Below are 24,029 nucleotides of genomic sequence, written 5' to 3' on the forward strand. Positions count from 1 at the left end.
TCAAGGTGCATCTACATCTGAAGTTTCAAAGTTGTAGGTGGAAGCACTTTGATTTTAGAGCCAATGTTAAGGTTTTAGCACGACGCCTATGGCGGACGGCTGACGGCGGACGAGGAGCTGGCTATGACAATACCTCGGGTTTTCTCCGAAAAACAGCCGAGCTAAAAAAGAAACATTTCAAGAGTTTCTTGAAAACAATGGCTTACGCTTGTGTTACTGTAATTTTGTCATTTTAGACTACTAATTATCTGCTACAATTCTATGTTAATTCAATATTTCATTTTTTGTACATGATTATCAAGTAAATGATATAATTAGTTAATGTATTTACTGACTTAATGTTCTGCCTAGGCAATTGACTTTCATTTTTCCTTCTCCCTTTTTAATATGGTTGCCATGGAAAATGGGTGAGTGCTAAGTACCACCTCATAACCAAGAACTAACATAATGGGATAAAGTCTCAACATTATAAAGACAGCACCCTTAATTCCATCGATATCAGGGCTTTCCATTGTATTTTAATAATTATTACTCAGTGAAAAAATGCAAAAATTGATGACCCATTTTGAATTAAAATAATTCGATTGATATTAAAATTATATTTTTAAAATATCTGAGAAAAGAAATATACATTCTCTCCAAAATGTGAAACAATAATATGAATGAGTATACAGAACACTGTATTATGTAAATTGGGAATAAGACATCAATTTGGGAATAAATTGTGTTTTATCAAAAGTGCATAATATGCAGTTTTATATGTTGCATTTATCTAGTTTTACAAATTATAATTTAAACATATACTTGCATATATAATAGCATCATTTAAATTGATTTTACTTAAAAACTGGATTTTTTATTAATTTAAAAAAAAAATCCTCATGAAATGAAACTGTGTCCATGCGGCGCATGGACACGGTTTAAAAATACGCTTTAAATGATACAAATTCAATCACTGTTAATGAAAAAGTCATGGAAAATTTCTTATTAAGCTTAATGGACATCATTTAGGTGATTTTCTCAAACAAAACTATTCATTTCATGATCTACATATATTTTGGTAATATAATCCCAGTTTGATGTTTTATTCCCAATTCACATAATACAGTGTTCTAATAAGTAATAATAAGTGGACCAAAAAAAGGGTATTGAAAAAGAAGACTTTGTCTCCCCTGGCGGTCCAATTTTTCAAGGCATGGGGGACAAATAGCTAACATGCTGACCAAAGTTTATTGAAAATAAGTGAAAATGTTGATATTTGTTTTTAACATATCTGAGAAAAAAAATCTCTCCATATCCTGCAACAATAATAAGAACAGCAACGAAGCTACAAACAAAAACATGACTGTCTTTAATCTACCTCGTCATCATCTTGTATGGATGCTTCACTACTGCTGGAACGTTCAAACAAACTTTCCTCGCTCTCACTCTCGGCAACAGTCAAGAAATCAGGCACCGAAATTGTTTCCTTGAGTCTCGAAACCTCAGGCGCACTGGTGCGTCGCGGCCGTGGCGTGTCACTCTTCAGCCTACCGCGCGCTTGACTGAGTTCGTTCGCGTCTATTTTGAACCAAGGTACGTTTGCTCTGGGCAGGGTAGCCATCTTGTTGACTGGCATTTTTTTCCGTATTCACTTTTGTTAACACTCTTTATGAATCGAAATTGCTTTTTCTCCGTATTCACTTTTGTTAACACTCTTTATGAATCAAAATTGCTTTTTCTCCGTATTCACTTTTGTTAACACTCTTAATGGATCGAAATTGCTTTAGGTTCCTATTCAACATCCAAGTTGTATGAAATGTAACATGTGATGAATCCTACCTTGCGATGAATTATAACTAAATATGTTTACTGCAAAGCATTCCTCTGTTTGAGCAATTTTTCACAAACAATAAACTTACTAAAAGTAAAAAAAATTGTTTCAAGTAAAACAAAATTAGAATATGCCCACATTTATTTTGTTAGCTATAAATTTGCTGATTTTATATCAAACTTATTTTACAACACCAACTACATGTATTTTCTACATAAACACAAATCAAATGTCTACTCAGTGCTTGAATTCTAAATAACTTTTTGAAACTGGCACACTAACTTATATACCCAACACTAAATAGCAACTTTTACAAAACAAAAATTTTTTCAACTCATTCAACCAATCTTGCTAGCCCTTCACAAACTTGCCAGCTGTTTCCCAGAAAATTGGGCAACAAGACGAAAGTATTGGATTCCCTTCTTACAGTCAAGTATGTTACGTCACCACTTTTTGCAAGAGACTTTTTTTTAATTAACGAGCAACACATTAAAAATGACATGTAGTCAGTATTTGAAAATACTGATTGCAATGGTTATCAAAATTCTAGTACCATTGCACAATACTGCAGGTATATACAAAACTTTGTTGAATATAATGTAGTTTAAATGTTCAGATTTTTCCCAATAAAGGTTGGATTATTAAGTATAATTTAAAGAAATGTTCAGACTCCTAATTATTTCTTAAGTGATTCCTGAACAAAATCCTCACACAAGAACACACCCTATATTGTACAAAAAATTATATAATAATCTTCCAACAAATGCACAACAACATTTTTACCCACAAAACACAAGGATCATAACTTGCAACTTTTCGAAATCTGTTTATATTTATTAAACTACACACCACAACCAACAACTTCCTTCCGACCAACAAGTGGCCATCAAAATATTGTGAGAAGCAATTGGCCAGTAATGTAAATATCGTATATTTATACAACAGCCAGTATATGCTTTGTGCATTCAAGTACTGAAAAAACAACGTGTGACACCATTTTGTTATTTGCCAATTAAAACATGCATTTGTTTGAGAGCATAATCTTGTGCTCACAGTGACAAACCCACCACATTATATTAACTACTGATTTTCTGTATAATTGACAACAAAACAGAGGAGCACTAATTTTACAACAAGAGCACCACATAGTGGGTGCCAACACTCGGCTGTGGGTACATTTTTTAATAAATGATAGCTTGTCAGTGACCTTGACCTTTGACCTAGTGACCCAAAAATGGGTGTGGCATGTAGAACTCATCATAGTGCATCTACATATGAAGTTTCAAAGTTGTAGGTGGAAGCACTTTGATTTTAGAGCCTATGTTAAAGTTTTATATTAGAGGTTACAGCGACCTTGACCTTTGACCTAGTGACCCAAAAATGGGTGTGGCATGTAGAACTCATCAAGGTGCAGCTACATATGAAGTTTCAAAGTTGTAGGTGGAAGCACTTTGATTTTAGAGCCAATGTTGAGGTTTTAGCACGACGCGGACGGCAGACGAGCTGGCTATGACAATATCTGGGGTTTTCTCCGAAAACAGCCGAGCTAAAAATTGAAGAATTATACGCTTCTCAATCAACTCTGAATTACGATAAGTTTCCAAAATCTACTCGCAGTATAACAAAAACAGAATGTATAACCCCTTTAATTGAGTGGCATCTAAGAGACCACAAATTCTTTGGAAGAAATGCAGGACCAGAAAGTGACATCCCAGAAGAGCCACTGCTTTCGTTTATCTGAATTTGAAACTCCTTTGATATATAGAAGATGCCATGCTTCAATAGTCCCCAATAAAATTGTACTGTATTTATGTCTACATTGTTGATGCATTCAATATTGCTACAGTTGCGTAGAGCTACTTGTTTTAACCCTTTGCATGCTGGGAAATTTGTCGTCTGCTAAAATGTCGTCTGTTGAATTTCTAAAATTAGCATTTTCTCCGAATTTTTTTCAAAGAATACTATCAGAATAGCAAACAGTTTGGATCCAGATGAGACGCCACGTTCTGTGGCGTCTCATCTGGATCCAAACTGTTTGCAAAGCCCTTCAGAATCCGGTTCCAGCGCTCAAAGGGTTAAGGTCAGTTGATTGAACCTACAATTAATGATTTGTTCTTATGTATTGTTATTTGAGTCAAGACTGACACTATTGTTGGTATGTTCTCATAATTATAAGTAATTCTTGTTTATAAGCCAGTGGGGTACTCAGAAGGGATAATCACTCAATAGTCAAGTTGGCGCCGTCCGTATCGAGACAGGTCTTTTTTGCCGGTTAATTATACCCATTATTACTATTGTTTAATGTTTAAATGACGCTCAATCCAGCGATATAAGTAAGAAAGTGATTTGCATTTATCTCGTAAAAAAAGTTGCATTATATCTTGACTTTTACTCGCGGCAAATGTTCTTATAGGAGCTGTAATTAGGTCATCCCGCAAAGAAATTTCATAGCGAGTAAAGTCAAGATATAGAGTGAATATTTATATAAAATAAAAGCTAGAAACACTCGATTGGTCATTGTGGGCTCGGGTACTACTTTAATGTACCCTGGGTACTCTTAAGTATACTTAAAATGTACCCCGGGAACAGAAAAGATGCTAACACGTACCCAGTCGATTTAGACTGTACCTGAGTTTTATTCCCGTAAAACACGGAATATGAAACAAAATTCTCTTTGAACAAAACCTGCCTAGACGTGCTTTTTTAGGAGCAGTTTTGATAATATAGAGGCCAATTTGCAGAATATTGACATATATATGAACCAATTTAATTTGATAAAATAGCCGACAACCATCAATTTAGCGTTAGAATTCCCGCGCACTTTTCAGTATATTTTCTGTAGCTGTGGTACATTTAAGTATTCTAAAGAGTAGCCGGGGTACATTTTAGTAGTACCAAAGTCAACAATGACCAATAGAGCGCTAGTAACTGTTTTGATGATAAGGCTGCAAAAAAAGCAGCATTGAAAAAAAAATAATAAAAGGTATTAATTGGCAAAAAATACTGGTCTCAGCATGGTCGTCGCAATCTTGTGTACCACGTGATAACCCACTCTGGGGGTATACCGCAATATCCGTAATCTCCGACCTTGCTGATGTGAGAATTTGGGGTTATTATTTCTGAACTATGTATTGAAGAATTCAGCCGAATCTAAGTCTACATGCCAACGGTAAGGTTTGGCAATGTGAGAACATTAAGGTTAGACAAAGTGAGAACATTTAGTGTCAAACCAAAGATTCAACAGTGGCTGACGCTACAAGAACATTTGGCCTAGTTGAAGGTAGCGATGATGTACCACATTGTTCATAATCTTATCTATGTCCCTCTTAGAAAATCATATTAAATTGAAGTCCTTTTTTAATATATTCAAGTTTAAAAGGCTTCATTTCCAACCCTAAGATACTGATGAGCAGCAAACAGCATAAAACCTGAACAGACTGCTGTTTGCACATAGTCAGTTTCACTTTTTGCTTCCGAGTGGGAAATGGCTATCCTGTCCCCTTTGCTAGGAACCAATGCTACCAAAAGTTGATCTGCCCAGACATCATCAGGCTCGGCTATAGTTTTTTCCAGACCATCATAAGATGCTCAACAATCTACAATCTACAGCTTCAAAACAGAAAGTACAGTCCAACTCCCTCTGCTAGACTGCATAATGGGCGTCTTTTACCTGCACTGTAAAATCACACGTTTTCCCAACTTCATGTGCCTGTATGAGGAAACGCCAGATGGTGTCAGCACAACATCAAAAGAAATATCCGACAAACATTCCAAAGGAGAGGTAACTCACTAAAAAAACTGATAAGATTTCTAAAGAAGACATAACTCACAGAAATAACTGGTCAAATCCGAAAAAAAGACTCTACTCATTGAACTTACTGCCAAAATGTCCTTATAAGACAGAACACATTTAAATTACTGACAAACTTATTCAAGCATGAGTAAGCTAACGGAATTGCCAGAAAAAAAAAATCAACAAAAAATAATTGATAAATGAACAGGAAAAAATTATCACTGATAAATATTACATTTCAAAATGATTTTAAATATAATATTGTCCACAAAATAAGATGTTTTTAATATCAACATAAATGTTACTACACTAATACACAATATTCCAGATTTGTTCTTCTGTTTTTGACTCTTTATTTAAATCATTCTTTATATAAGTTCAGGAAGTCAATAAGGAACAATCCCTGTATTCTGTTATCTATTCCACTATCTATGTTAAATAAGAAATAAAGGAAGTATATGAAATGGATAACTCTGGTCCAAAATGTAAATCTTCTACCATGATGTTTTTTTAAATCATAAATTATTAACCTAAATCACAAGTGCATTGATAAAATTGTGCCTCCAACGGGATAGTGATTTATTATTTATTATGTCAAATCTCCCCCAGGATGCAAAAAGGTACCGTGTGACATTGAAATTAGATGGCACATGGTACCTTTTTGCAACAAGTGGGCCATAAATGTTTGCCTCTGTGATCCAATCACCTTTTATTCTTTGATTCAATAAAACCGCCAAAAAGTAAAATAGATTATTACAAACATTTAATACTTTGGTAGATATTTAAAATAAAGAACCTTCATTGCAACACACATTCTAAAAAATAGACAACTGAACACCATTTATTGCTCCATTGAGGCAAAAAGATACCATATGATATTTAATTTCAATGTTACATGGTGCCTTTTTGCACCAATCGGGCCACTTATGTCCCTTCATTATCTTGAATCATAAACGATAATTTTTATCAGAAAGGTTGCAAATATGTCAATATTACAAAAAAACCTGTTTGTGCTATGAATTAATTTACAAGTACTCTTTTCTCATTAAAGTTGATGGAAACTAAGAAAAAAGCTAAAATAATACAAATTCATTGCAGGAATTCATATTAGCAATAAACAATGACATAAAAGCCCAGATCTTCTGTATCATGATCAACCTTTTTCCTTATATACACATAAGTGAAATCTATACGATCCAAAACACAAACACTTTATCACACAATATCATATAAGCCCAAATTGAGCACCAACATAAGTTTGCCATTGATTTGTACATGTTTTGGGACCACGCACTTAAGAATGAAATTTCGTCACACAAGATCAACAGATTCTGCCAAATCTGAGTCACTGGTAATTAACATATCTCAAGTCTTCAATTAGGATGCATTTGAGCATCTTAAATTTCATTAATTCATGGGAAGCTTGTAACAACACAAAATTAAAGCTATGTGCACTGTTGGTACTATCATATATCTGGGTACTTTTACACTTTAGGAAAGAAGAAAATACATATGAGCCATGCTCTGTGAAAAGGGGGTTAAATGCATTGTGCGTAAAGTGTCGTCCCAGATTAGCCTGTGCAGTCCACACAGGCTAATCAGGTACAAATCTTTACCCCTAAACTTGATTTTTGCCACATAGAGACTTTCTTTAAATGAAAAATATCATAAAAGTGGAAAGTGTCGTCCTTGATTAGCCTGTGCAGACTACACAGGCTAATCTGGGACTGCACTTTACGAAAATGCATTAAGCCCCCTTTTCGCAGAGCACTGATCATATTCTACTTGAAATACTCATAACTTATTTACCTTCTGTAATCATACATTTAATTTACAGTATAACTCATTAATAATAATTATTATTGGTTGGAAATCATCTTATTATCATAAGGCTGTGAAAATGTTTAGTTACCAGTATGCAGACCAGAATCATTATTGTTCACATTATCACATTCAAGCGATGATTGCATATGCTAACAAAACAGTAACAGATCTAGTTGTCTGTTTAAAGACTTCACGTAAATAAATTAATTCACTTCAGGTAATAGTAAAATATTTGTCAAGATGTCAATTAACGAAACAAGACAAAATGTGCACAAAATGGTCGACAATAAAATATCCACTGGTACTAAAACACTTCAGAAACACATGTAATATAAGTGTAATTCACTTCAATTTGAAATTCTAATTATAAAGCCCTTTGGAGTCAAAAGTGCCCACACCGAAACCAAAACCATTGGAAATGTTCGCTTGTTAAAAATTTGCAACAACACTTAACAGTAAGACATACTTTTCAAATTTCGAAGGTTGGTCACTTAACTACTGTATTTAATATGGGCCGTGCTCTGTGAAAAGGGGGTTTAATGCATGTGCATCAAGTGTCCCCCCAGATAAGCCTGTAAACTTCACAGGCTAACCAGAGATGACACCTTCCGCTTTTATTGAATTTTTTGGTTTAAATGAAGACTGTTCTTGATGAAAATCCAGTTTAAGCGAAGAGCTTCATCCCTGTTCAGCCTGTGCAGACTGCACAGGCTTATCTGGGACTAAACTTTCAGCACATGCATTAAACCCCTCTTCACAGAGCACTGCCCAATGTAAAAATGTATAAAAGTAAAGAAGAACAAGGGTTTCAAGCAAAACCTGATGTGCACCTAAAATGTCCCAAGGGTGGTTAAAAAATTGGACAACTGTCATATATGTTTATGGGATCATTGCAAACAGACTGATCATGCAACCTGATAATGTCCATGGTCAACTACATCTGACAACAATATATAAATTTTGTTGATACATTGACAAACTTCTTTCTGCAGTCACAACAACATGGAAAAGTGCATTTGCGCATTTTCCCGTCATTTTTTTCCATGTGCATGAATGATTTACTGTAACAATACATAAATTTTATCTTACTTTAAATCAGTTAAAAAAATATGAACCCATTAGGTGTATTGTTAAGTATTTAAGAAGAAATTAACCAAAATCAGTTAGGTCAAAAAAGGTAAGTCTGAGAGCCTGTCACTTGTTTGTATTTAAATATTTTTATTAAATCATTACAATACAACATTTTGAAAGATCACTTTTTTACCAAATAATTTAAAATTAAGTGAGCATGAAATGTCAAGCACATCCCATACCTTAAGATGAACAAAATAATTACTTTTTGAGATAGTACAACACATATATTACAATGTTTTTAAACGTTTTATATGTGTTATATTTAATATAATTTTCCTCCACTACTTCCTCAATTTTTTCATAAAACTATCTTTTTATTCATCAAAACAAACTAAAAAGTTACTGTCCATTATCCTGCAAACTGAATTTACACAGTGAACATATATTATGTTCTCAAGTCAAGTAGAGTTGTTGCACTTAATTTATAATATCTTCATCTTTCATTTCAATGACTTTAACACCCATATTCCAAAGATTTTCAGCGTAATGTGGACAGTCATCATTTCCATGAACAAGAATTAGATACAAAACACCAATACCGGAAATACTTGAATACACAAAATAAATTCCGCCCCCTTGGTGCAAAAAGGTACCATGTGACATTGAAATTAGTAGACACATGGTACCTTTATGCATCAATGGGGTGATTAATTCTGCTTGCAATTCTGAGGAAGAAATGTGTGCATTAACCACAGAATAATTGATTGAAAACAGCAACATCTTGTTATGTACCTGTAATAATTACATCTCAGTCCATGGAAAAAAATTATGAAGCTACGTTCCATGTTTAATAACATATAGCAAGAACTATCAATGTGAGTTAGTTCACATTTCATATCAAGGACAAATGTTTGTAAAGATTTTAATAACCTATTTGATAACTAATTTCAAGAACTATCAATGTGAGTTAGTTCACATTTCATATCAAGGACTAATGTTTGTAAAGAAGTTTTAATAACCTATTTGATAACTAATTTCAAGAACTATCAATGTGAGTTAGTTCACATTTCATATCAAGGACTAATGTTTTGAAAGAAAAGTATTAATAACATTTTTCAGGGATCATACAGATTTTATCTAATGAAATTCAAGCACTTTTTAAGCACTTTTCAAGGGAAAAAAATCCAAATTCAAGCAATTTTTTAGTCCGACCTACTAAAAACTGTATATTATTCTGTGTCCAATACTGACAACATTTTCGCTAAACTAGACAAATGTACAGAATCTCACAACTTCCTAAAAATAAAGTTAAGTTCAACCATAATAATAAATGCCATGTATGAATTGAAGCTTGTAAAAAGTATACTTATTAAGTTGTTGGCGATGTCAACAACCCAAGGGTACTTCAAAAGCCACCCTTTCTGAAAAATGCACTAATTTTCTGGCATATTTAAACTTGTCAGCACCGTAATGGCATAATGCGTACAAAAAACACGAAGTAGACCAATTGGCAGATTAGTAGTAGTTGCCTCCCTTACGTTCTAAAACCAGTACCAATCCAGTACCTGCCAGTATGAACAGATCGGAACCATCATAAATCGGGAACAAAAACTACGACTTCGGACTCATAGAAAAAATATGAAATAAAAAAAAAAAAATTACCCTTAGTATGTTTTTCAAGCACTTTTGAAGCCCAAATAAAGCACTTTTTAAGCATTTTTAAGTTTTTATACGCAAATAAGCACTTTTTAAGCACTCCACTGACTTTATAAGCACTTTTCAAGAAGAACATCGAAATTCAAGCACTTTTCAAGGTCTGTGTGAACCCTGTTTTTGAGAATTAATTGCAATAACTATCAATGTGAGTTAATTCACATTTCATATCAAGGACTAATGTTTTGAAAGAAATGTATTAATAACATTTTTGAGAATTAATTGAAGAATTATCAATGTGAGTTTATTCACAGTTCATATCAATGAGACATTTTTGTGAAATTTTAAAAACATCTTGTATTATTACTTTTATTATTTGTTACAAATATGATTGTTGTTAGTCTCGTTTATTCCCAATATTTTTATTTTTTCCCAATAAAGTCTAAACAGCGCAACTGACCAATCAAAAACACCCATGTCTCATACTGGGATCAAAAGCACATCATACAACAAAAGCTCAATTTACACAATAACAAAAGGTATTTCCATTCAATTGTGCAGACCAACAAACAAGAAGTCAAAAGGCCCATAGATGCTCACCTGAGACGCCAAGGAACTTAAGTGTTCTGAGCAGGTTGTGTTCACAAGATTTAACAATAGACTTATCAGGAAAGTTGCCCCCAACACCTGGTTCTTTCTTTTATTTGACCTTGTGACCTAGTTTTTGACCCCACATGACACAGTTTCCAACTCGGCCGAGATATCGATGGGACAAACAATCTGAACAAGTTTCATGAAGATTGGGCAATAAATGTGTTCTCTAAAGTGTTCAATTTTTTTTCTTTTATTTCAGCATCTCACCTTATGACCTAGTGTTTGACACTAATTGACCCAGTTTCAAACTCATCCAAGATATTATTGGGAAATATTTGCTTATCAAGGTTCATGTGCTATACTTGTGGGCTTAAGAATGTTAATTAGCTTTTTCTTTAACTTTACCTAGTTTTGGGCCACATAAAACTGGGATTTGAACTCTGCTGAAATACTATTGTGACAAATGAAGTTTCATGATAATTAGGCAATAAATATGGCCTCTCAAGCTTTTATTTGACCAAGTAAACTAGATTTCGACCCTATATGACCAGGTTTCTCAGCCCATATTTGATTGGGACAAATGTTTATGTTTCATATTGATTGGACTATAAATGAGAAATATAGCGTGTTCACAAGCTTTTTATTTTGTTTGACCTACTTTTTGACCCCATGTGAACCAGTTTCAAATTGACCTTGACCTTCAAGGTAGGGAGGCCGGTGTTACACATCACATGTCATCTTCTCATTGGCATCATTTGTGGCATATCAAGCTTTCTGCAATATTGCTTGACTGTTATATCAAGCTTTCTGCAATATTGCTTGACTGTAATATCAAGCTTTCTGCAATATTGCTTGACTGTAATATCAAGCTTTCTGCAATATTGCTTGACTGTTATATCAAGGTTTCTGCAAAATTGCTTGACTGTAATATCAGGATTTCTGCAAAATTGCTTGACTGTACTATCAAGCTTTCTGCAATAATGATTGTCTATAATATCAAGCTTTCTGCAAGCAGGCTTGGAAAAAAATAACTTCTGAAAAGGCATTATTAATTTATAGATTTAATTATGAACCAAACAAGTTCTATTATCTGAAAAAGACTTTATGTGAAGATTTTACACAAAAGTTTCATTATTATTCCATTCCTGAAGTATTACAACACATTTTGTTATTATGCATGTTTTTAAGCAAAGCTGTTTAAACAATAGTTTTTAATGACTTTTAAATACAAAAATAACATACAAATCATTAAAAAAATATAGGGCCAGAACTCAACTTAACTTAACCACCCATATTCTAAATATACTCAACATGCATGGGAGAAGAGGGGGGGGGGGGGTTGAACAAAAATGTATCATGCAAATTGGAACTTGTTACAGTAGACTTTCATCGTCAATGTTAAAAAGATAAGAAAGGGAACAGAAGGGAATGTTAATTTTTTAATGTGTTCTTGCTTCCTAAAAACCAGCAGAAGGATGTAAGAAATTAATAACAAACACTGATGAACAGGCAAAAGGCATGCGCTTACTAACCACTGTAATAAGTCTTTCTTCAACAAAACCAACAGAAGGGAATAAGAAACTTATAACCGAAAATTGTTGAACACGCACATTGCATGCACATGGCATGTTCATTATACCAACCACTGCAGGGAGTTGCTTCATAATACCAACAGGAGGGCATAAGAAACCAATAATGAACCTTCATGAGGGGTCTGTCTAAAATGCATATATGACTCATATTTGCGAATATGAATGAAACGAGCGAATATGAATGAATATTGGCAATATTGCTGCTTTTCTGCAATGTTTTTATCAACAAATTACTGTATTAATTAAAATTATACATAATGTATTAAACCTGTTAACACAGGTCATGTTCACGAATATGAACATTGCTTTTAGACTACACACTACCAACAATATAACCATGACGACTCCACAATACAAAATGTCACAAAAAACACTTAAATATTCACTCGATCTTTAACAGTATTAATATATTAGGAAGATTTTTATTCATAGAAGGATTTCCATATCAAAACATGTTAGAAAATCATTGTAAAACAGCCGATATCTGTTCATATCCGCCCCTTTTAGTCATATTCGCGAATATGAGTTATATATGCACTTTAGTCGTACCGTTCATGAACATGCAATTTGCATGCACATACTCACTGGAAGTTGCCAACTAGTGTGTGTTATTTCTTCGCTGAACCGGTAGAAATAGTTCCTACCCGATTCGTCCTGTGTTCGAATCCACTGATGAAATAATAAAAAAGAACACATGTAAACATAATCTCAATGGTTGTAAAACTCCCTCCCTCTCTCTCTTTTTTGAAACAATCTCCTCTCCATAATTTTAACTACTTTCCATTTAATTATGTGTATATTGTTCTAACATAACATAACTTTTACTTTAATATTTTGTCAGGAGTAGTAATACACAAACGTTTTAAACTGGTCGACAACTTTTCCACTATTCTAATTTTTTATTTGTTTAGTTGGATTTCTCCCGGTTTTCAACCGTATTTCAATCACGACACCGTGGTCAGTTGAGCAACTCACTCTTTCGTGCGATAGCTGGTTTACCAGTTGAAAGTGTATGTGAAATGGCCCTATAAGGGATTTCATGACCAATGCCCAAACAATTATAAGTTATGAGGCCAGACCGGGGATCTAACTCAGGACCCACTGATTTGTGGTTGAGCACTCAACAGAGATCTACTTAACCCTTTGCATGCTGGGAATTTTGTTGTCTGCTTAATTTCTAAAGTTAGCATTTTCTTTGATTTTTTTTCAAAGAATACTATCAGAATAGCAAACAGTTTGGATCCTGATGAGACGCCACATTCTGTGGCGTCTCATCTGGATCCAAACTGTTTGCAAAGGCCTTCAAAATTCGTTTCCAGCACTGAAACAGTTAAATGACAGAGCACATAACACAGATTCTTAACAAATAAACTAGAAACACTTGACCTTTAAACATAATGGACTTACTTTCCAAAGTAGATCTCTTCATAATAATTGAACATTTTATAATAATGTTGTTCTTTTTTTCCAACACATTTTATTTCAAGATTTCAAGCAAGTAAACATACAATATGAATTATAACAATAATGTTTTGGAATCAGACATGAAAAAAGAAACAACAACAAAATGTAATTTATAGTTATACATACATGTATGGTAATATATTAATATATGATGTGACTAAAGATTATTTGCAGATTCAATAACATTTACTTATCATGATTTCAAAAAGAAATGATGATACAATATCAATCTCTCTAAGATTAACCCTTTGCATGCTGGGAAATTTGTCGTCTGCTAAAATGTTGTCTGCTAAATTTCTAAAATTAGCATTTTCTTTGATTTTTTTTCAAAGAATACTATCAGAATAGCAAACAGTTTGGATCCTGATGAGACGCCACGTTCTGTGGTGTCTCATCTGGATCCAAATTGTTTGCAAAGGCCTTTAAAATTCAGTTCCAGCGCTGAAAGGGTTAAGAATAACCTCCAGAGTTTTTGTCTCATTTATCTTCCATAAATGTATTTGAGCCACGCTCTGTGAAAAGGGGGTTAAATGCATGTGCGTAAAGTGTTGTCACAGATTAGCCTGTGCAGTCTGCACAAGCTTATCGGTGACGACACTTGACACCTTAACTGCAGTTTTGCTAAGAAGAGACTTTAAAATATAATAAAAGCGGAAAGTGTTGTCCCTGATTAGCCTCTGCAGAATGCACTAGGACATAATTTTACACATCCAATCTGGGACATAATTTTACGCACATGCAATAAACCCCATTTTCACAGAGCACGGGCAATTTATATAGTTACAAATGTTTTTTTCTCACAAACTCTCAGTGTGAGAAGACAACCATGTCACAGATGTGTATATATTCAAGAGAAGAGTGCAATTTCCGAGCTTGGTAGAGTAAATCTCGAATGTTGGAGTGATACATGTCCATGCTGTTTATTTAAGAGATAAACATAAGATCAGTATTAATTTAATTGTCAATATGATATAAGTTAATTGACTGAGACGGACTCAGTCCCGCAGAAAGTCATTACTTTCTTTGTTCAGTTAAGGTGTCCAGGAAAACTAACTCTTAAAACTACTTTGATACAATCAAGTTTAAAAGAGATTGCAATAAATCTAATGTAATCTGTCAATTGTCCAGGACATACGAAATTAAAAGATCCACCAACAAGATTATGTTTAGTGCTCTTTGTTTGCCCCTCAATTTAACCCAAAATAAAAAGAATAGATTTACATTAATTGTTCCCAGAAATGGCTTTGTAATCAACCAATGAGTGTGTTGCTTGCCCCTCTACTTACCGGTAACCCAAAATAAAAAGAAAAGATCTACATGTACATTCATTGTTCCCAGAAATGGCTTTGAAATCAACCGATGCGAAAATGGTAAGATTTTATTGGTAATCTTGCTGGATTTAATGGTGGCATTAGGAAAACATAGGAAATATTTTATTTAGCGGTCTGTATTGCGTGCCCACGTCATAGCTATCAAATGACTTGTGCACATGTATGTTGACCCATGAGAATGCCAATACGGTTAGCCAATATAAAAGAAATGGACAGATGTCTTCAGCGCACTAGTAACAAATGGATGACATTTCGACGAGTTTCCTTAGGCTGCATCCATACATGCTAGCTAAGATGTGCACACTGTCACATGACAGCTATCACATGCGCATGTCAAAGCAATTGTTTGCATACCTACTAAAGACCACTTAATACAATATTTCATATATTTCACATGTCCCCTTTAAGCCGTCTTCAAATCCCCTTATACATTGATTTGTTTTCTTGTGAAAACCAAATTGCAAAAAATTGTTTACAAAAAATAATAAAATCAATGTCAAATGCAATGGAAAATTAATGTCAAATGTTTTGTGAACACGGGGAAAGAAATCAAAGCCTCTTAACCAATGCTAGACAAAACACTTAAAAGTTCTTAAATGACAATGGTCCATTCCAACTAATAATTTTCAACCACACTTGACTGTAAATTAAACAATGATAGAAACAAGGAAGATTTTGGCATTCCAAGGTTTTATGAAGAAGATTATATTGTGAAAATTGAAGATTTAGTATTCAGGCATTTTATGTGATTAGTTTCATACAAGCGTTATTCTTAAGCTTTATTTGGCATTTTTATTATTTATTCAAAATGTAAACGGCCAAATGAAGTAATTTTGAGTTTGGGACAATAGTCCTGTACACATCCAATACATTTTTAAAGGGTTGATTTTTTCAGTCAAGTAATAAAAGCAATAGGAAACACAAACAGTTATTTGGCAATAACGTTCATCCTAATGTCTCTTTCTGACACAAATTATGATATTATTTACAATTGTCTTGAATAGAAAATAAAAAAATCTAACCAAATTGGACATCAATGAAAAAATATATCTTGAGAATACTGAAGGTCTTAATGTCCAGATTTTTAAAAAATCTAATTTTAACCCTTTGCATGCTGGGAAATTTGTCGTCTGCTAAAATGTTGTCTGCTGAATTTCTAAAATTAGCTTTTTCTTCAATTTTTTTCAAAGATTACTATCAGAATAGCAAACAGTTTGGATCCTGATGAGACGCCACATTCTGTGGCGTCTCATCTGGATCCAAACTGTTTGCAAAGCCTTCAAAATTCGGTTCCCGCACTGAAAGGGTTAAAAATCTAATTACAAGAAACTTATAAAACTTTGCTTGACTATTTGAAGGAAATAATATAAACTGGAATTCAACAGTATAAAGGGCCTTGCATTCTATAGACCACTTTCCGAGGGTAAGTAATAAGAAAGGTAGTTCTTTATCTAGCAGGACTCACAATCATGGGCTAATTTAATATGTTTTATTGTTTGTAAATTTTAAACCTACAGATTTTCATCAATATATTTTCATAAAACCAAAGAGGCACGTTTGAGCCTATTTCCTGGGTAGAACCATTGCCAAGTGCCATAATCTTTGCTTACTCCTGATTCAAATTCTGATTTTTTATTTTCTGCATGATGCACGTTGTACACATAAAACCCTTGTAACATGCTGTTGAATAAATATATAATATTGGGTTAAAACAATTTATTTAAGCTCATTTAAATCCAACGCTTAAGGGATCAAACCTAAGAAATTTTGATCGCAGAACATTTTTTTACAATGGTAAAAATGCATCAACAGCTATTTGAATTTATCTGAATTTAATTTCATACTCTTAATATAAAATGGATTATTCAAAACAAAATATTAGAAACTAGAAATTAAAGGATTAAGCTGGAGCAAAATAAACTTTGTCTTAAAATAAAATGAGCTGGCTATATTGAGAACAGTTAGATAAAAAAATGAAAAAAGAAAGAATAATAGATTATAGTCTTTTACAAGAAAGGCTACTTTAATTTTGGATAAATCTTTTATTTTCAGAAATTAAAAGTACATTCAAACTAAATATAAGTCAATGCTTAAGCACAACAAAATCATACAAAGAAATGGTATATTACAGAATAAAAATTCAGCCCATTAAATATGTGTATGTTCTATTTATAGTGACATTCTCATAATTCCATGCACAGTGAACCTGCTGCTGTGTGTAATCATTCACAAATACTTCTTCACCATCGTCGTTCTTCTTAAATGACCACCCCTGCGGAATCTCGCTTTCAACGACAAAACGAGGCCGCCCTAGATCTAGCGAGCGACTCTTACGCGAACTTTTTGTGATTGCTACTTCGCTAGACGCTTGGCACAAGGTCACATTTTCGTAATCGTCCGATGATGATGACCACTAGATTTCATCCAAAGTGAAAAATGTAAATTATAAAGGCATTTTTTCATCATCAAAATGCACCTTTGCTCAAAAACACTAAGCTACATAAAGAAAAATAGTTAGATCGGCTACCAAAAACTTAATCAGCATGAATTATTGATGATGAAAACAACTAATGGCTTTTAAGTGACATCTAATTCAATCTGTGGTGAGAAAACAAGAGCTGTCAGAGGACAGCGCGCTCCACTATTCGAGTGCTTGACAGTATAAAGTAAGCCATCATGGAGGGGGGTTGGGGGGGGGGGGGTAAAATGTGGGTGTGTGATCATTTAATAGATAGATGATCTTTCAAAAATAAGAAAAAAAATATTTAATTTTTTTTGGGGGGGGGGGGGTCTGGGGGGGGGGGGGGGTCGTGGGGGATGGTTTGGGTGGAGTGCATTGTGGTATGTAAGGTGTTGTTTTGTCAAACTTTAACATAGATTTATCAATAATATGCATATTCTAAGCATAAAAGGGGCCATAATTCTGTCAAAATGTTTGATACAGTTGTCTGCTCTTGTTTATAGGTTGGGGTCATGCCGGTTAACAAGTATACAAAATATGAAAGCAATATATCAAAGGGCATTGAAAATATTTGGGGTAGTACGCAAACTTTAACATTTGCACGCAAACGGACACGGGAACGGGAACGCCGACGCCGGGGTAGGATAGCTCCACTATATATATTTCATATATAATAGTCGAGCTAAAAATCAACCAACTTAACAACTCATTATTTTAAAACACGTTACCTATAGACTGAGTGATTTTTTTACATATTTACTGCCAACATTTGAGCAGTCCTTGAAACAAATAGAACAAAAGTGGTTAGAGTCAGGGCATTTACAGAGTGCCGAGAACAAATTATAGCGGGTAAATGGTATTTTATCGCAGTATGAATGCGGCTCTTCAATATTCATGAATACAAACTTTTGGAAGCCCATCATCCCACAGTTATAATTTAGCTCTTAACAACAATCGCGTTGTGAGTCTCTTTCATCTCAAGGCTTTTGGTGACATTTTGTCTAAATCTGTGCCTTCAAAAGCCTCCCAAAGATCAAAATGAATTCTTAAAAAAAAACACACTAACACATAAATTCAAACCAATAGCCACTCCTCAGGCAGAAAATAAGGGGCAATACCTGCCAAAGTCAAGTTGTTAATACTTACATATTAGTAATCTCCTTGTCTCTTTATGTAATTATTTTACTTGTAACGTTTTCTTAACGTTTGGATAATTACAATATATACAATAAATTCCTTCTGTCCGAAAGAACTGAAAACCAATTTGTATAAGCAGTTATTTAAATTCAATCTTTAACAAAGTCATTTAATTTCTGTGTTGCTAACATGAGCTGAGGCGACACTGACAAAAAATATGACCTACAAAAAATCATATATGAACAATCGAATTTATGAAAGTGTATTTGCCGCCTCAAGAGATTTTTCCACAATATTCTTCCTCTCTTCAATTGTTCCATAAAAAGACAACTTTAATCTAGAAAGAAACCTGATTAAAAAAACGTTGAGCTGAAAGCATGGATTATCTCTCAAACTGATATGGAGTAAGGCCATGAAAATTGTTAACTTAGTGATTATTTTACACAAATATTGGTAAAAATTAGATTTTTAATTTGAAAATGTGACATGTATGTGTAATATGACAGCATACATCACAATTATAATTGTATATGTACATGAGGTGAAGTTAGAATAAACAGTGTGTTTTTTCTTTCAAATTTGGCTTTGTTTAACATGTAAATTATCTCTAAGTTCAGCTCTATAAGTAGAACCTTAGAAAATATCATATTGAAATCACTTTGATTATCAATTTGAAAGTATTTTTAAGCATAAAATCAACAACGTTAATTTCCCAAATTTAGTCAAAAGAATGCGATATTTCCCAATTGAAAGGGACCCGGCCCCATTCCCAAAAGGGTGACAAAACACTGATAAAACATCTATCATTATCTTTCATAGCATGGGCCTGTAATGTTAATTTTCTCTTATAAGAAGGAAACATGAAAGAGAGTATACATTTATCCATATTTGATACATTCATACATTCCTGCTTGTGTAATCTCATATCCATATTTTTACAATTATCTTGCATCAAAAAGACAGGATCCTTAGTTTACTTTAAACCTATTTATTTTTGCTCGATTGCATCGAAATCCTCCAGCTTATTGAAACGCTCTCGAATCCGTTTCCTGGGACTAAGAACCAGTACTTGGTGTCTTTGGGGGAGATCAAAGGTACGCTCCAAGTGGGAATCGAACCCCTACAGACCCCATATCCACGTTGCCACGGAAACCATTGACAGGATGCTTCAAGTCATATAACAGGTTATAAGTCTAACTTTACAAAAGCCTATAAAATATCTTTAAATAACTTTCAAAATCTAAAACAAAATACATTTGTCAAAATTTGCATAAAATGTCGTCATAGATATTTCCCTCACCTTTTTCTCTTTTTGTTGGTGATAGTTGCCCTTTGGCGGTTTCCATTTACACTCCCCGGTTTTAGTGTTATGGTAGAACGGTCGCTTGGTCTTAATTTCTTCGAATTGTTGCCAATCCTCGCCAAGAGGTTTGACCAAACGACCCTGCGAAAGTTGCGGTAAGGCTTCTTGCTGGGGAGGTAACTTCATATGACTACGAATCTCGTCGAGGTTTGCGTAGTCCCCAATGTCCCCAACATCAGACTTCGTCTTGAAATGAGATATTGAGATATCAGTAACTCTCGAATTTTGAAACGAGATATTGGGATATCAGTAAATCTCAGGTTTTGAAATGGTATATTAAAATATCAGTAACTCTCAGGTTTTGAAATGAGGTATTGAGATATCAGTATATGGAACTCTCAGGTTTAGAAATTAGATATTGAGATATCAGTAATCCTCAGGTTTAGAAAAGAGACATTGAGATATGAGTAGCTCTCAGGTTTAGTGAAGAAAGGGCTTAAAACTAGACTCGTATGTTCTTAAGCTAAATTTATAAAATGCCAGTCTGATTTTAAAAGCATGCTAAATTCTTTGTGTGTGTATTTGGAAAGAGTCTTTATGTAAGTATAAATTGTAAAATTTAGATCCACTATGATGCGATCTCAATGTCAATTGACATCTACATTTATACTGTGAATAAAAACATTTTTGTTATAATTAAATGCATGCTAAACTCTTGTGGTTAGTTACATTCACGGTGTTCCAAGCAATAGGGTGGGAACAACAAGAAACAACAAAATATATTTAAACAATACCAGAAACAAACAACAACTAAAATCCTGACTACTCAGTATTTCAAATAGAACAAAAGGGCAATGGAACTTAAGGCACTTACCTGAGACCCAAAGGAACTAGACAATTCTGAGAAAGTGATAGCTGATTCATGCAGATTGGACCAAAAAAGTGACTTTTACAGTATTAACATGTTTGTTTTTTTATTTGACCTAGTGACCTAATGTTTGAGCTCATATAACCCAGTTTCAATATCAGACAAGATTTAATTGGAACAATAAAAAATGTTCTGACAAAATTTCATGAAGACTGGCGAATAAATGTGGCTAATAGTGTCAACAAGTTTTCACTATAAGCCATAGACGGAAAACTGCCCCACCCCCGGTGGCCATCTTTTTCAACAAATCGCAATAATTTTCAAACTCAACCAAGAGGTCATGAGAACAAGTGTTCTGACTAAGTTTCATAAAAATTGCACTAAAAATGTGACTTCTAGAATGTAGCCATATAAAGAAAAATGCCCCGCCCCCTGACAGACATGTTTTTCGAAGAACCATCACCATTTTGAAACTCAGCTGAGCTGTCATTAGACCAAAAGTTTTGAACAAGTTGGACCATAAATGTGACTTCAAGAGTGTTCACACGGTTTTACTATAGCCATATAAGCAGGGTTCTCAATAAGAGCCAGCCGCCGGCCAAATAAGCCGTTTGAAATCAGATTTTTGTCGGTTGAAAATCGCTCAGATTTGGTAAATCGGCAATCGACTTTTCAAAATTTGTGTTTTTTTCTGTAATTTGGCTCCTATTTGCTATTAAGCTAAGATGTCGCTTCATTATCTCCCTTAATGCATTACAACAACAACAATGAAAAGGCGCATATTGGAATCGGTCAAAAAGCAGTAAAATATTTTGACGTTCTTTTCATCCCATGTTGAGTTAAAATTTTACAAACGTAATAAAGAGCTTTATCCATTTATCTTTTGTTAGTTAAAAAAGCTAAAATTCATAAAATGCACATACAAATGCTCAAATTTAAGTGCCTGGTTGACCACTAAAATAGCCATAAAATGGCCCAAAATGCAGGAGATCAAGTGCTCAATTTAAAAATGTTCAGGGGGAGCATGCCCCACGGACCCCCCTAGAAGGCCTGTTGGTTTCACATTTGGGCCTGTTGGCTCAAAAGTTATTGAGAATCCTGTATAAGGAAAATTGCCCTGCCCCTATGCGGTATTGTTTCAAATAGATTGAAACCATTTTTTTTACTCAACCCAGATATCATAAGAACAAATGTTCTTACTAACTTAAATGAAAATTGGACAATAAATGTGCCCTCTAGAGTGTTAAAAAGGTCAATGTTGACGCTGGACGACGTACGCCGGAGGACAAACAATAGGGGATCACAACAGCTTATGGCTCTTGTGCATGTCACTTCTCTTCATTGAAACCTTCACACCCATGAATTTTCATGTTAAAATCTTTTTATCAAGTTTGAGATATAGCCCTGAAAAGTAACATCATACAAAAACAAAGAAGGACAATAACTCTTACTCTAATTTAAAAACGTGTAGGGTTATGGTTCTAATGCATGGCACTTTTCCTTATTGGTATCTATTCACTCATTAAGTTTAATGTTGAAATCTTATATCATATTCTGAGATAATGCCTTGAAAAGGTACATCAAACAAAAAACAACAAAGGGCATTAACTTTTATTTAAGAAAGTGCAGGGTTATGGTTCTTGTGAATGGCACTTCTCCCTATTGATATATATAGAACCATGAAGTTTCATGTTGATATTTTATATAGGTTCTTAGACATAGTCCTGAAAATTGTGTGACAAACAGACTGAACGACTTAAAGACTGATGAACGGACAATGCCAATTCTATATCCTAATTGAATCTGCCTTTGGCAGTGGTTAAAAAAAAAATTGTGTTCTTGCCAGGATTTTAATTTGGGACCTTTGAGAAAAAAATGTATCTAACTACCACTGGTCCATAAAGCCTTGAGAAATATAGAGTCTAGTTCTGTGTGTTAAGTGTCGTCACTGATTTGCCTGTGCAGTCCACACAGGCTGATTGGGCACAACACTTTCCTCCGAAACTGGATTTTTGTTAAGAAGAGACTCCATTTAAAACAAAAATTCTATAAAAGCAGAGAGATTGTCCCTGATTAGCCTGCGCAGACACTTGCATTAAGCCTAGTTTTTCCCGAACAAGGCTCTATATTACAACACTTTTTTTACACATAATGGCATCATGCATATGAAAGCACTAAATAACGGAGAGATAAGCCATATAATTTACACATTTACTTTACAAACTGATAGTGAAACAGATTCAGGAACATTAAATTAACCGTTTACCACTTAGATCTGTATTTTGACTTGTTTATAGTTCCTTGGAAAGCTAAATTTTATTAAAGACCTTTCTGAATAGATTCAATTTTTAAAGGCTTCATTTCCAACCCTTAGATACTGATGAGCAGCAAACAGCACAAAACCTCAAAAGACTGCAAATTTTTTGCAGGCTGTTCTGGTTTTATGCTGTTTGCACAATATTAGACATTTTCATTTTGCCTCTAAGTGGGAAAGGGTTAATGAAGAAATCATTGAAACAAACAACATTTCTGATTTTGAAAGCATGCAACATAAAAATCAAATCAACTACTGACCCGATAACTAAACCAAATAAGCATAACCAAACATATTCCCTACAACTAACTATGTACTGACTATAAAACCAGAGCCCTCAATCAATCTAAGGGTAAGTGGGTCGCTACCCTCATGAGGGGAAATTTTCGCAGCAATTTGCTTTTGGGGGGATTTTTTTTCTTACTCTCTCATAATTACATTTGTACATGTTTGCACTATATTCATTTCATTTTTCATAATTTAGTTTGGTTGACAAGATTAAATTGAAATAGAATTGAGATATAATAATCATGAGACACATCTTATTAAAAAAAAAAAAAAAAAAAAAAATTTTTTCAGGGGGAATTTTTCCCCTCAAAAGGGGAAAAAGTATACTTTTTAGGTGGGGGACTGCGGCCAAAATTTTGGCCGCAGATTTGATAGATTGAGGGCCCTGAAAACACAGTGTTCTTCAGTTCTATACTTCTGTTATAAACAATTTTATTTGAAATTGTATTTGAAATTTACATAAACATGTATAGCTGAGAAATATGCATCACACATATTGTTAAAACATTTTAAGTACTGT

At 33.9% G+C, this 24,029-nt stretch overlaps 1 protein-coding gene across 12 annotated transcripts in view; it reads right to left on the reverse strand.

Annotated features, from left to right (window-relative positions):
* Positions 1-24,029, reverse strand: part of LOC127854941 (rho GTPase-activating protein 15-like) — a 74,859-nt gene that overhangs the window by 43,554 nt on the left and 7,276 nt on the right. For 7 of the 12 annotated variants that reach the window (XM_052390117.1, XM_052390121.1, XM_052390119.1 and 4 more), the window contains 3 exons: positions 20,037-20,285; positions 17,345-17,551; positions 12,929-13,012 (listed from right to left, as the gene is read on the reverse strand). In XM_052390117.1, the coding sequence (XP_052246077.1) occupies positions 12,929-13,012; positions 17,345-17,551; positions 20,037-20,285 (540 nt within the window). Of the gene's footprint in view, positions 1-1,360; positions 1,901-2,596; positions 2,621-5,916; positions 5,968-12,928; positions 13,013-17,344; positions 17,552-20,036; positions 20,286-24,029 lie in introns of those variants that run through there. The other 5 variants (XM_052390122.1, XM_052390128.1, XM_052390126.1 and 2 more) reach the window with 5 other exon arrangements.

The sequence above is a fragment of the Dreissena polymorpha genome, chromosome 13 (assembly GCF_020536995.1).
Source record: "Dreissena polymorpha isolate Duluth1 chromosome 13, UMN_Dpol_1.0, whole genome shotgun sequence".
NCBI lineage: Eukaryota > Metazoa > Mollusca > Bivalvia > Myida > Dreissenidae > Dreissena > Dreissena polymorpha.